General features: G+C 33.4%; 1 protein-coding gene across 4 annotated transcripts in view; it reads left to right on the forward strand.

Moving 5' to 3' along the window:
* SETD3 (SET domain containing 3, actin N3(tau)-histidine methyltransferase) overlaps positions 1–15,011 on the forward strand; it is a 110,003-nt gene that overhangs the window by 77,831 nt on the left and 17,161 nt on the right. For all 4 annotated transcript variants that reach the window (XM_007473604.3, XM_001367773.5, XM_007473603.3 and 1 more), the window contains 2 exons: positions 11,393–11,451; positions 12,316–12,430. In XM_007473604.3, the coding sequence (XP_007473666.1) occupies positions 11,393–11,451; positions 12,316–12,430 (174 nt within the window). The remainder of the gene's footprint in view (positions 1–11,392; positions 11,452–12,315; positions 12,431–15,011) is intronic.

A 15,011-nucleotide genomic window follows, 5' to 3' on the forward strand; every position in this document is an offset into this window, starting at 1 on the left:
GGATGAATTACAAAGAGGACTATTACATTGCATAAGACCCACTTTAAATAGTAGAGCAGTTTTGTTGAGTCTTATGTAACTGCTTACAACCACTGCTATGATTATTAAAGAAAAGATTGCACACAAAATCCTAGATAGAACTATTTTACCCAACTGTGAGCCTGTATTTACTGTTATCAAAATGACATCCTGTTTGTGTCTGCTGAGATAAGTATATTTTTGGCTTTAGTCAAGGTCATAAGAGACTATATACAGATTCTTGACCCTTTGTTTAGTTCACTCTTTATTTTTCAAATGGACACTCTGAAGTCTAGAGAGAATGTCATTATTCATAGATATAGATTTAGATATCCATTTATATATATATATGTATATATATATATATATTAATGGCAGAAATGGACCAAGAGCCTTTTTAGCATGAACAAAAAGACTTGGTATTTTAGTGGAATGCAAGTTGAATATAAGACACAATACAGCAACCAAAATAGTATTCTAACTAAAGGAAATGATAGACCTACTTCTTGGTCAGACTACATCTAGGTGCCACATTTTAGAAAGGATATTGACTAATTGGAGCAAATCCAAAAGAGGGTAACCAAAGTGATGAGGAAGCTAGGAACTAGAATTGGTTGCAGAAACTGGGAATGTTTATCTTGGAGAAGAAATGAATGGGGAAGAGGAAATACTACATAATATCTGTCTTTATTTAAGGACCCTACTATAAAGAAGAGCAGATTAGGTGGCTCAGTAGATAGAGCACTGGCCCTGGAGTTATCTTCCTGAGTTCAAATCCAGCCTTAGACACTTATTAGCTGTGTGACCCTATGCAAGTTGCTTAATCCAGTTTGTTTCATGTACCTCATCTGTAAAATAGCTAACTCCTCCAGTATTTCTGCCAAGAAAACTCCAAAGGGAATCAGAAAGAGTCACATATACCTGAAAAATGACTAAACAACAACAGCATGTAACAAAAAGATTATATGTTATCAAGCTTGGTTCCAGAGAGTGAGTGGGGTCAGGAGGGAGGGACGGTGTTTGATGTTGCTAAGAATTAGAATTCAGTTCACTTTAAGGAAAACCTAATAATTAGAGCTAGCAGCAATTCAATCCATTTTAATTCAGCATATATTTATTCAATGCCTACTATGTCCTAACCATTGGAGATACAAGGAAAAAATGAAACAGTCTCTATCCCCAGGAACTTATACTTTACTGGGAAGGAAACAAAAGCATAAAAAATAAATAAATAAAAAATATCTGGCTAAAATGAAAATCACTAACTGGGAAGATTTTTTTTTAAAAAGTCTACCTATAGATTGTGGCACTAAACCTGAATTCTGAAGAGAGGGATTTTAAGAGGTGAATGTAAGAAGGGAGGACTTTCTAGGCCTGAGTTACAGCATATGCAAAAGTACAGATGAGGAAGGTCATGAATTCCTTCCCACCAGATAGAAGCTTGATAGCTATCGTTGAAGGATTTTGTGAAGAGAAGTACTGTTTCCACACAGGTAGGAGTAAATGCACTTAGAATCACCCCACAGATTTTTTTTTATGTCATTATTGCTTGGCAAAGTATATTTAATAATGTGGTTCAAAGGTTCTGGTGTCTGTGGTTCATTCTAGTTTTCTTTAGATGTATGATTGAGATGTACATTTCTAAGATGTATGCTTCTGTAATATGATAAATTATAACCTCTGTCTTAGAAAATTCAGAGTGAAATTCACCATTCTCAGTGAAGGGTGTGAGGACTATAGATATTGAATGACATATACACTGTTTTGATTTTACATACCTTTTTTTTTTTAATACCAAGGAAGAGTTCAATATGGAGTAAGGAAAAACAGCATTAAAACAGACAATGAAACTTTTAGAAAAGAATACAAAATCATCAAAATGTTTAAGCTTACTTTATAAAATTTAATGCATTCAGTGTTTAAAATCTTAATGAAATCTCTGAAGCAAACCACAGATCTGACTTGACTGATTCTCAAGTGGTGCAGACATGAACTCACTCACACACTGCACATATCCAGTCTGTTTCCATGTCTTTTTTTTTTAACCTTTACCTTTTTTCTTAGAATCACTACTGTGTATTGGTTCCAAGGCAGAAGAGTGGTATGGAGGTAGGCAATGGTGGTTGTCCAGAGTCATACAGCTAAGAAGTGTCTGAGGTCACATTTGAACTCAGTTCCTGCAGGTCTGGCACTCTATCCACTAAGCTACACTAAATAACTAACTCACACAGATGCCACCCTAAAGCAGACCCTTATCACTTAATGGCCAGATTATTGCAATAGATTTCTATTTGAGCTTTCTGTCTCAGGGCTTTCCCCACTTCAATCCATCTTACTCAGCTATCAAATTGATCTTTCTCAGATGCAAATCTGACCATATCATCTCCCCATTTTCTCATCTCCACTCAAATAAATTCCAGAGGCATCCTGTTTTCCCCAGGACCAAATATAAAATGCTCTATTTTGGGTTTTGGGTATCTGGGTGGTGCACTGTGCTTGGAATAAAGAAGACTCATTCCTGAGTTCAGATCCATCCTCAGATACTAGCTTCCTGACTGTAAGCAAGACACTTAATCCTGTTTGCTTCAGTATCTATATAAAATAAGCAGGAGAAGGAGATGGCAAACCACTCCAATATCTTTGCCAAGAAAACTCCAAATCCAGTCACAAAGAGTTGAACAAGACTGAAATGAATTACTGAACAACAAATTTTGGCTTTTAAAGCCCTCCAGAACCTGGCCCCTTTTCATTTTCCCACCTTTTTACTCTTGTCTTCATACTTTACAATCCAATACCACTACCTTACTTGTTCTTCTTCTAACACTTCAATCTATCTCCTAACTGTGCTTTTTCACTGGCTGCTCTTCTTCCTCATTTCAGCCTCTTGGCTTCTTTCAAGTCTAAGCTCAGATCCTATTCTCTGCAAAATGCCTTTCATGATCCCCAATTTCCCCTCCACCTGCCACCCTTCACAACAGTCCTAGGTGACATTATTTACACTTTTCTATCTCATATGTATAATTTCTTGCATCTGAATGTGAACTCCTTAAGGCCAGGGACCATGTTTTTGTATTTATTTGTATCTTCTGCATTTAGCACAGTGTATAGCATGTAGAAAGCACTTAATAATTGCTTGTTGACTGGTCATGTTCTATCAAATAACTATTTCTTACATATAAAAATACCCCAAAAATATATTTATTTAAAGATGAGAATGAAGCATTTTGCTTGCTGACTGAAATAGACATTATGCACATATGAGGAAACAAAAGAAAACAGTCTTCAAACAGTAAGCAGGTCAGTGAGCTTGAATTTTTTCCTAGCAAAATTCTAAGACATTATTTTAAAATGATGCTTAAGGAACATCTATCTAGAAAAAAAAGAAGTAGTGATCACAAAAAGCCGGCAAAGCTTCATCAGGTCATATAAAAAAACTAACCTAACTTCCCTTTTTGATAGGGTTACTAATAAGAGGATTGAGGTAAGTATATTTTATCTAGATTTTAGCAAAGTTTGATAAAAGCATCTGATTCCTTTTTATAGATAAGAGGGGGAGATGTGGACTGGACAATGCTAGTCCTAAATTAGTCATTAATGGTTTAGAATCAATTTGATAATCAGTCCCTGGTGAACTACCAAGATTTGTGCCTGATGCTGTGGTAGTAAACACTTTTGTCAGTGACTTGAATAAAAGTATTGTTGGTATACTTATCAAACTTTAAGGTGACAGAAGTTTAAGTAAAGTTATCAAAGCATGCCCCCTAGTACTGGGGGCAGCTGAGTGGCTCAGTGGATTGAGAGCCAGGCCTAGAGAAGGGAGGTCCTAGGTTCAAATCTGGCCTTAGACACTTCCCAGCTGTGTGACCCTGGGCAAGTCACTTGACCCCCATTGCCTAGCCCTTACCACTCTTCTACTTTGGAGCCAATACACAGTATTAACTCTAAGACAGAAGGTAAGAGACTAGGGACTAAGTAAGCAAAAACTTAAATAGTTCCTACTTTTAAGGAGCTTACATTTAATTAGATACACACACATATATTATATATTTACATATATATGGTAGAAAGGATTGTCAACATTAGATAAGAATTTTTTAAAAATTATCTTTACACACTAGAACCATGGTGGTGATCCTGCGGCACATGTGCCAAAAAGGGTATGTAGAGCCTCTTTGTGGGCATGCCTGTAGTCTTTTTTTTGTTTGTTTTTAACTAAAAAACCAGAGGGACTTGGGGCTGAGTTGATCCCTTCCATGTGCCTGATGACTTTCCTTACTTCACCCACTCCTCTGCCTAGCAGCCCAGGAACACTTCCTCCCTCCCCCCCAAGGGCTTGGCACTTGATCTCTGTAGGGAACACAGTACACCGTCTAGGGGCCCAGCACTCCATCACTGCACTAGAACATTGGGTCAAATCAGATTAGATTAAATTGATAAGATAAAAGTGTGAAATCTTATGTTGACATTCAGAAAATCAGCTTTACATGTATAAGTTGGGGAAAGCACAGATAAACATTTTGTCTGAAAAAGAACTTTATTCTGCTTCAAGTTCAATATGAGTCAGCAATGAGATGTGGTAGGCAGGCAAGCTTATAGAATTACATTCAGCATAATGCTTAGGAATAGGTTAAGTGATAGTCTCATTGTATTCTGGCACTGTCAGCCCACAAGAAGAATATTGTGTTTACCTCTGGCTGCCATATTTTAGGAAAAATTAATTTCAAGAGGATATCCAAGATAGTAAACCCTCAAGATCACATTCTGTGAGTCTCAGATGAAGGAATTAAAGATGGTTAACCTGGAGAAGAGAAGACTTTTGGGGGAGGGGTTGAGGAGGAATAATAGCTGTCTTCATGTGTTTGAAGGACTGTAATTAGATTTGTTTTGCTTGGCCACAGAGGACAGAAGTAGGAACAATGGCTAAAAGCTTCAGGGAAGCAAATTTAGGCTTGATATAAAGAAAAAACTCCCCCCAAATTAGAGCTTTCTGGAGCTGGAATAAACTGCTTCAGCACACAATGTAAGTCACAAAATGGACTAATTTAAGTCACCTTATGGTCAAATGCTGTGCAATATTGAGTGGCTGCTATAAAGCATATCATCTTTCATGGAAAAATATTACTTGCACTGCCTACCTCTTCAGATTGTATTGTGAAGAAATCATTTTGTAAATTTCATGGTGCTTATAAAAATCTGAGTTAATTTTTATCTGTTTCTTCTCTAGTACCTTACATAATGTTTATACATAGTAGGCACTTAATTAATGCTTTATTGAATTAAATTTATAGAATAGGATTATAGTTCTAGATTGCCATTGTATCCAGCCATGGCAGATCTGCTTGAGGAATAAAACACAAGAGCACAAATATAATTCATTGACCCCTCCAATAGTTTATACTTCTCTATTTCCATTTCTTATTTTAATCACCCTCCATCTGGAAGTTAAAAAATAATATCTTAGCTTTATATAATTTACATTTCCCCCTTCTTACCCCTATTCCTCCCTACTTCATTCCTAATTGCTCCACCTGCTATCTTTTACAGGCCTTTCAATCATCAGTTTTCTTTCTATGTGTTATCATTCTTTATCCCACTCTTTTCTCTTTCAGTTTCCATCAGCAGTGCCCCTATTTTTTAAAATCTCATTATTTTTCCCATCCTTTCCCCCATGTGATTGGAACATTACTATATATTGGCTTGGAGGAGGTTCTTTTCATCTTGCTGGGTGGGTGGACGACACTCTGAGTCAGTTCATGCTGCCTTACTTCTCCTGCGCCCACTCTCTGCAGAGAGATGTGCTCAAAGATCATTTGAGCCAGGAAACTGTAAGATCGAGCAGAGACAGTGACATACAATTGCTGTCTTTAAGACTTTGGATATCAGGATTTTATTGGATAGAGAAGAAACACCAGATACCTTTTTGTCTGTTCTAGATGGGATCAGGTTTCTAACTTCTTATAACTTATATACATCCAATAGAGACAGCACTCAAGGTTCACTAACTCTTATCTCTGACTGATTTAATCCTTCTAAATTTAGGAGAAATGAAGCTATTCTTAAAATTAGATCCACTTATCCATTGAAAAAGTTCAATGCTTAGTTTATCATCTTCTTTAATGATCATGAATAAGTCACTTAACTTCCTTCACCTATAAAATGATGGGGTAGACTATATGACCTTTAATACTTAGCTTTCCATCTATGATCTTATGATCAGATTGAAAGCTAGACATAATTAATATGGTGTGGTGTGACAAAGAAATATCACTTTCACTTAGAAAATTTATCAACACAATATTGTGTTTTATAAACCAAACTAGAACTAATGTAGTTCTGAAACTACTTTTGGACATCCCTTACATTTTAATAAGTAAATGCCTTGGGAATAAGAATTGTTTCATTCATTGTATTTGTACTCTTAACTACCTAACACTGGGCTTTGCACACAGTAAGCAATACATAATAAATGTGTGTTGATTGGAGTGATTAATAGACTAGAACTTATATTTTTCTGAAATACTCATTTTGTGGGGATACTGTGGGTTATTATTTCTTAAAATTCTTTAAGAAAAATATTTAGGATTTACCTAATACCAAAATTGTTATTATACACTAAGGAAATAATTTTCCTTTTGGTATGCTTAAATCCTTATTGCCAATTATTTTTTATTCAAAGATAGTAGGAACATGGAATCCTTAGAAAACCAGCAGAAGAAGAAACGAATGTTATGAAACTGTACATATATATATATATGATTTTGAGGCATGTGCCACACCTCAGATATTTAGGGTTAAAAAAGACCAAATTCTGTTATTCCTTTTCCCCAAATTTTGATCATAACTTTAGTTCAAACAGCTTTCTTTGGAAATTTTTCATAATTAAATACTCACTATTATATTTATAGGTGAAATTTTTCTATCTCAGATATTTTTTCTTTATATAAAGCTTTTCAAAGACATTTCATGTATCCTTGATGTTTCTGAATTAGGAATTCAAATAATAATGAATTCTGTTTATTTTGGTTCTCCACAGAGGTTTTGTTGTTTGAGCTTAAAATAAAACTGCAGCTGATTTGCGAAACATATATTAACTGTTTGTTTAGTTTTAGTACATTTCTGTATCCCTCATTTCTGATCAACCTGAAAAATTTGCACGCTGTGCAGCAGCCATCTTCTCCTATACTTTATTAAATATCTGTCAATTATAAATATCAAGGTTTTACATTAATGTCAAGATAGTGCATCAAAAATTCATGGAATATGTGACTTTTTCCAAGGGTATTTAATACTTAATGCATTTGTGTCATTTTTCTTTCTAGATATATTGACAGGTTTTATTAAGTGTTTGTTAGGGAGATTTTATTTTTATCAGGGGACTATAAAGAGAAGCTGCATGCTAAAACAATTTTAAAATCAGAATATTGTTCATTTTTTTGTATCCTCAAATATTTGAAAACCATCGGCAAATTTCTTCATACTTTTTATATGTTTCATATACATAGCAATGGTCCAGTATAGGACCTAAATATTACTAAATGTACCGACTTTATCTTGATTTGTTTAAACATAGCTAATAGAATCATGTAATATGGCAAGTTTTAAAAAACACATATACTTATATTTGGTAGTATTTAACTGGTTTTGTACCTTTTTTTGAAATCAAACAATTATAGACATATTTATCACAAGAATTTGGTTATGTTAAATGTGCTGCATCTCTTGATCTCATAAAGAAAAAATATCCTAAGCTTGAGGAAACAATAAACCTTTGTAAATATCCAGCAAGCTGTAATGTTTTGTCAGCTCTAAGAAAATAGCTGTATCTTTTTTCTCCAACCTGAAAGTTTTATCTCCCTAAACAAGAAAAAAGAATATTAAATACTTTAAAACAAAATGAATCTTTTTTAATATGTTAGGTTTTAGCCTTTTTAAAATTTGTTCTTTTAATTTCTTGAAGATACTGTATTTGGAAATTTATTATGGGTTCAAATTTGGCCCCATATTGGTAACTACATTTGTAATGCCTTTGCCATCTACCTATAATGGGAGTTTCAATGAAAACTATTTAATGAATCCTTTTAGCTGTCTAATTTATAGCTATTTATATTATAGAGCTATAATCACAGCTAAACTAATTGTTAGAGGAAAGAACTTTTCTTTGTCCCTTTTTATTTTTTATTTTTATTTTTAATGCATAAGGTTGTTTTTTTTAAGCTACTAAGTGAAGTAGTCCATAGTAGGAATGGAAAAAAGAATATAGAATTGAAATTTCAAAGTGAAAAGTATTCAGGTAATGCCTTTTTTGGAAAATAGTGTTTAAAAGACTCAACTAAGTACATATTCGGAAAATCAGGGTTACCGTAAATGAGTTATGAGGGTTTTTTGAAGATATTTTTCCTGATCTTTCACTAATACCTAATAGTGAATAACAAGCTAAAATATTAATTCTATCAAGACATCTTAAGTAAATCTGTTTTTAATTTAAAATGTTTTTATTCTTGGATTTTTTATTGTTGTTATTAAATAAAATATTACTGAATACCCACAGTTCTCCCAGGTTAATTACATCTTTTTTCATGGATAAATCTTCCTAATCATGGAAGAGTTAAAAATTACTTTATTTTAAAATTATATTTCCTTAACATAACAAAAATTTTTCCTTGGAACAGGCACCTGAGCAGGTAGCCCTTTTGATCGCCATTATAAACTCAACCATTATTTAAGTATGATTCCAAGAAGATCTTGCCCCTAGCATAGATGAATAATTTTGTAGAAAAGATCTGACAACTCTCTGATTATTGCATCCTTTAGAAACATATCTCTACTCTACCATAATTCCAGTAGGTGGCATTAGTGCCACAATAATGAGATCTGTTTTAAATGGAAATATTTGCCAACATCCATGGTATCAGATTTTGCCTCAGTATAACTGTTAAGTTCATGTTCTGTGGCAAAATAGCTTTTTTTAAAATGAAAGTTCAATATAAGCATGCAGTTTTACATAAGACTTTCTAAATATTAATGCAAATATTGTATATTCTTATAGCAAAAATCAATCAATAAAACTCAATTTTTTTCTTCAGGAGCAGATTTACTAAATCTTTTCAAATAGCTGTGAGTACCAGACATGGAAATATTCTAGAGGTATAGGTTCTGAATTTGTACCAGGTCTGGCCCACATCATTGCTTGATTTTGTGGAGTTCTTTTTTTTTTTTTAGTGGTAGTTCCTTGCAGTTACTTTTGCTTCATGACAGAATTGGGAGTAGGTATGTTAAGAAATCGATGCATGTGGGGAGATTTCCACCTAAGTCATGAACACCCCTTAGGGATCCAATTTGAGAATTGCCACAACATGTCATGCTTAATAAGTATAACTTTTTAAAAACTGTAGTAATTGTGACATATGGTATAGTATGCAATATACTTCTTAAAAGCATATTGTAATACAAGCAGCAAAAATTGAGCTTTCTTATGCACTGTAGATTAAAAAGATGGGTTTGCAACATCACAAAAAAGTCTCCTAAGTTCTTAGTTTTATACATTAAGGATATAAGGAAATTTTTTAAATCAAAAGTTCCATTTTTTAATTTACTTATCACTGATCAGATTCCAAATCATATTCTTTTCCCATTTTTAATACTGTAAGTAAATTTGAAAACTATTGTTAAGGGATAGAAGAATGTCCTGCTTTGAAACTCGGCCTCAAAAGTCAGTTGTAGGTGAAGGTAAAATAAAATTAAAAAGTTTCAGTTTATTACTAGGCTATACATATTTTTACAACTTGTCAAATAATGTGAACAACTTTAATGTAAATGTCAAGAAGTATGTTTGTAAGTGACCTATACTTGTTTCAGCTGTATATTAAATCAAGTGTGATTTCATTTGATTTTATTTGAGTTTAAGTCCCTACTATGTGCAAAGCATTGTGCTAGATTATGAATTTTCCTTATTTAGCAGATCTCTTTGGGTAATAGTTGAAAGCTATTTGCCTAATCTTAATGCTATTTTGCATATTGACTTGAGATTTGTTTGCTTTGTTTTCATTTTATAGCAATTTTAGTTTTGTATGAATATGTGACTACATTTTAGTTCTTTTTCTTCCAAAGGGTTAAAACAGGGCTGAATACTGGAGGGGGTGGGGGAAAAGCAGGCACCTGGGAGCTAACACCCAATTGGCAGCCTTTTGTAATATATAATTTGCCTAAAATTGCGCACTGAGCACAAGCTTTTGTTTTCTAATTGATTTACGGTTTGAGCCACTTTTACCTCATCCCCTACTGTCCTGCACACAGTGCCAGCGAGTACATTACAGTGAGAGATGATAAATTACCATGCACTTGTGATGCTAATGCGTCAAGAGTAAAAACTGCATACTACATAGAGCTTCATGCATTAACAGTGGTGCAAAGATACAGCCAAGCAAAATTTCATTTGTAGCTCAGAAATAACCATTTGTTCATTTGATCACTTACTGCAATCTGTCTATCAGACTATAATTGAACTTGAAGATTGAAATTATACTGTTACAGCTTTTAATTTCTTAATTGAGGCAAAGTTTTAAAGTGCCTAAAAGGTCTGCAGTGAGATGGTGGCAGGGTGGGCAGAAAAGATATTATAAATATATGATATACTCTTATAAGTACTGAATTTTAGATACTATACAAACTGTTCTTTTGTCCAGAAAAGTGCAATAATTTTTTTAGAATATGACTTAAAGGTTCTATTTTAACTATATCTTTTAGTAATTTTTATATAATTTATTTTTATCACATCGAATTATTTCTTGAGGTATTTTTCTTGATTCCAAATACATGTATACATGTAAAATGCACTTGAATGGAACAGCGATGCATTTCTCTGCAAGTAATGTAAGTCAGAGGTAAATGAAGGAACTTTCAATTTATTAGAGTGTCTTTGATTATTCCTTTTATTGGCATGAGAAAAGATTTGAAATAATTTCGTAATGCACACTTGAGCATTAATGAATAAAGATGCTAGAGAGGAATAGGACAATCATACTACTTTTGAAGCTTCATGTTTTTACTGGGTCAGACATTTATAGCACAATTATTCTCTACCTTTTGGAGAGTCAGTCCACCTTAAATTTTATTTTTGTGTGGTGTCTGTGGGTTCTAGTCTCGAAATATGAAGAAGCAGATTTATGGCGGCTGCTGGGCACAACAAATTAAGTTGACAGTGATGTATGAGAGCATAATAGCATGATGATCCCTCTGTAGCACGGCTGGACGCCTCCTGCTTCATTTGGCTCTTGTTAGGATCTGTTAGGCAGCTAAATAATGAAATTCTGCTGACTGATTTCTGTTTTCCCCTTTTTTTTCTTTTCTCTCCTTTCTTAAAACTTCTAATTCCCAGACCCATCCTAATGCCAACAAACTGCCCTTGAAGGATTCTTTCACTTATGAGGACTACAGGTTGGTATGCTGTGTTTTCTAAGGTTGGGTTTTTCACGTGAAATTTGGGGTCTTAGAAAATGAGGGAAATACTCAATAAGAAGTAAGCCTGCTGTGACCATTTAAAACATCATAACAGTGATACTCTTTCAGAAGTTATAATGAATAGAGTGGATAAGTATCAGTATTTTAATAGCCATGTAGAAATTGCCATTAAACTGGAGTGGAGGGGGATTAGTTTAGATAGCCAAATGGCACTTGAGATTAAGATTAGTGTGATGGTCTGGAGATTTTTTTTTAAGTTGAATATTTTAGTGTAAATTAGGGTCCTCTTTTTTTGAACAAAAAGACTTAAATCACTATGCAAAGTAATCAGAAAATAATGTACGCCACACAATGCAATTCTTAGAGGATTTCTGATCATAAAATAGTAATAGACTTTACTTTTCATTGAGGCTAAAATTGAAATAAGATGCAGAGTCAGCATTTGATTAAAAAGGAGGTTAGAACGTTTTTTTTTTATAAGGAATGACATGTTATTTGTAATAAAGAGCCATAGAAAACCTTATTGGGCCCATTAATGCCAACCTCATAATACCCTATTCCATCTCTGGCTTTCCTTTTTGTGGAAACAAAACATATTTTTCACCCCTTCATTCATTTATTTCCTTTGAAATTTAAAATTTCCTTTACTTTTCTTCTCTTTACCCATCCTTTATCTACACTTAAATGGTCTTTAAAAGCCTAAACATTATATTCTGTTCTGTGCTGGAGGAGATGGTTTTGAAAATTTGTGGGAATATATACTTGAGTTTCTCTTTGTTATACTTTGATGTGCATTTGGATCTCTATACCCTGGATAAAGTGAATTTCTCACTCTTGCAGGTGGGCAGTATCTTCTGTTATGACACGACAAAATCAAATTCCGACTGAAGATGGTTCTCGGGTGACACTGGCTCTGATTCCTTTGTGGGATATGTGCAATCACACCAATGGACTGGTAAAATTTTCATTTATATCATAAGCATTAACATTCAATAAAATGCTGAATTGTTATTAGTTAATGGCCTTTGAACATTTTTTTAAAATTTCATTCCACCTGTCCTTCTTTCTCATATACATACACACACACAACCATAAACACACACACTTCCTTGTATGTTAACCATGAACCATTAGATTTCAATATTAAACTTTTTACTGTGCTACAAACTGAACCAAAGTTCTTTTTTTCCTTATAGCTTGATGTACTTTGAGAATTATCTTTTTTCCCATTTTATTTTTCCCCTCCACTGTCCTCCTTCACTTTCTATCCATTTTCACTGTTATTTATATTCATGTATATTCTTCCTTCCCCCACCCTCTTTTTGTAATGCATCATTAAATGTTTCTCCATCTCTGTTTAAATAGTTATTATTTATTATTACTGATGTTAGGGTTGGGGAAGTGAGCTTCCTCTTGGCCCTTTATTCCTGGTTCTATTTGGCATCAGGGGACATTTGTGATATAGGACAAACTTGGAAATTTTTGTGAATGGTAATATCATAAAAGGTAAACTGTGTGTTTGTGTGTGTGTGTATGTGTGTGTGTGTGTGTGTTTTGGTTTTTTTGCACTGAGATCACAATAAAATAGCATCTTATCTGATAGTTCTTTGTGCCCAGGTAAAATGTTATAGGGCAGAGAAGAGACCATTATTCTTTATGAGCAAAATGGTAATATATTGCAGGAAATTTTCAGACATTTCTGAAATGCATTCTTGTGGCATACCAGTATTTAGCTTGATTTTTCACTATGTTGTTTGCTTTTTTAGAAACAGCATGAATAAGGTTTAAAATCCTATTCATATAGAGCATAACAAAATGAAAAATATACCTACATATTATCATATCATATACATGATAAGGAATCTCAGTGCAAATTTTACAGGCCTATCAACAGGTATCCCAAAGAATCAAAGTAATTAGGTGAGGAAACAAAGGTTCTTTTTCCTCCCAAATTATTATTTTTGAAATGTGTTCGTATAATTAATGAGAACAAAGAACTGACATTTTTATTATTTGTTGGAGTTATTAAATAATTTTATATACTCTGTTCTTAATTATTTTTGCATTGAGACATTTGAAATGCATTATGTTTGTTCAATTTAACTTTTTAAATTTTTCAAATGTGTATTAGTGTCTGTCACTGTTTTTCGAAATTAAAAATGCATTCATAAATAAAAAACAATGAACCAGTTTGGACCAGTAGCAAAAGCCATGTACATTCCAAAATTATTGAACTGAAACGAAGCTACAATATCAAAATATTCACTGAATGAACTAAACTAGTACATCATTTGGTTTTGTTTCTTGCCAAAAGCATAATTGCTATTTAAAAGGTATGCCATTTGACATATTTCTCCTTCTAGTTGTTTTTTCTACATATATTTTTCTAAAAAAATAAAGTTTTTCCCATCTTTAAGAATCTATTGTCCATTATCCAAATATGAAAATGGAATTTTCAAGGTTTTACTTTGATAAAACATAAAATAGTGTTCCTAAAGGACAAAATTAGCTTGGTTGATCAGAATTTCTCTTTTCATATTTGCCCTGCTTTTTTTTTTTCTTTCTATCCTGACTATATCTCTAAGGGAGTGGGTAGAAATTTGTAACCCAGCAACACTGTCTGCTTCCAGCAATGTCCCAAAAACCTGGTTATGGAAGCAGAAAGGGAAGAATTTAAGTAAGTCTATTTCATCAAAGCGAAACCAGCGTAGCCAATAGTAAATAAAAACAACATTCAGAAAATGTACATACTAGCCCAACCAAAAGTTGAGAGGCATATTTCTAGGCTGTTCTGGAATTCAATAAACAAATGTAGACAACTTTTAAATTCATATTTATGAACTACAAGAAATAATTTTTAAAAGAAATTCTTCATCATTTGCTTTAAAACTTAACATAAAATGAAGTTGCCTTCCTAAGGGTTGTCCAGTGTAAGCTGAAAAGGAAGACTTTTTATGGTGTTGGCTACCAGTAGCCCAAGTATAGAAATGTGCTTTATGAATATTTGTTGTTTAGTCATTTGTAGTCTTATCTGATTCTTCATAACTCCATTTGGGATTTTCATGGTAAAAATGTGGCATGTTTTGCCATTTCTTTCTCTAGCTCATTTTATAGATGAGGAAACACGGACGATTATGTGACTTGCCCAGGTCCCACAGCTAATAAGTGTCTGAGGCCAGATTTGAACCCAGGTAGTTGAGTCTTCCTTACTTCAGGCCCAGTGCTCTATCCACGGTGTCACCTAGCTTTTCCCCATTGGTTATATGAATAACCAATTCCTTTATTTGAATATATGAAATTTTAACCAACTAGGATGAAAGGGCACCCAAAAGTAAATACCGACTAATTCCAATTGCCTCATTCTTTGATACCATCACAATGGAAAGGATTTCATACTGATTCATACAGATAAATTGGACTGTGTTAATATGAAAATGTTATATGTGGAAATCTTGTCTTTTGTCATTACAATATTCTAATTACCTCTTAGCAACTAGTTTTCTGAAGTTATTTGTCAGAGGAAGAAATCTCTTCAC

This window comes from Monodelphis domestica, chromosome 1 (assembly GCF_027887165.1).
Source record: "Monodelphis domestica isolate mMonDom1 chromosome 1, mMonDom1.pri, whole genome shotgun sequence".
In the NCBI taxonomy this organism is placed as follows: Eukaryota; Metazoa; Chordata; class Mammalia; order Didelphimorphia; family Didelphidae; genus Monodelphis; species Monodelphis domestica.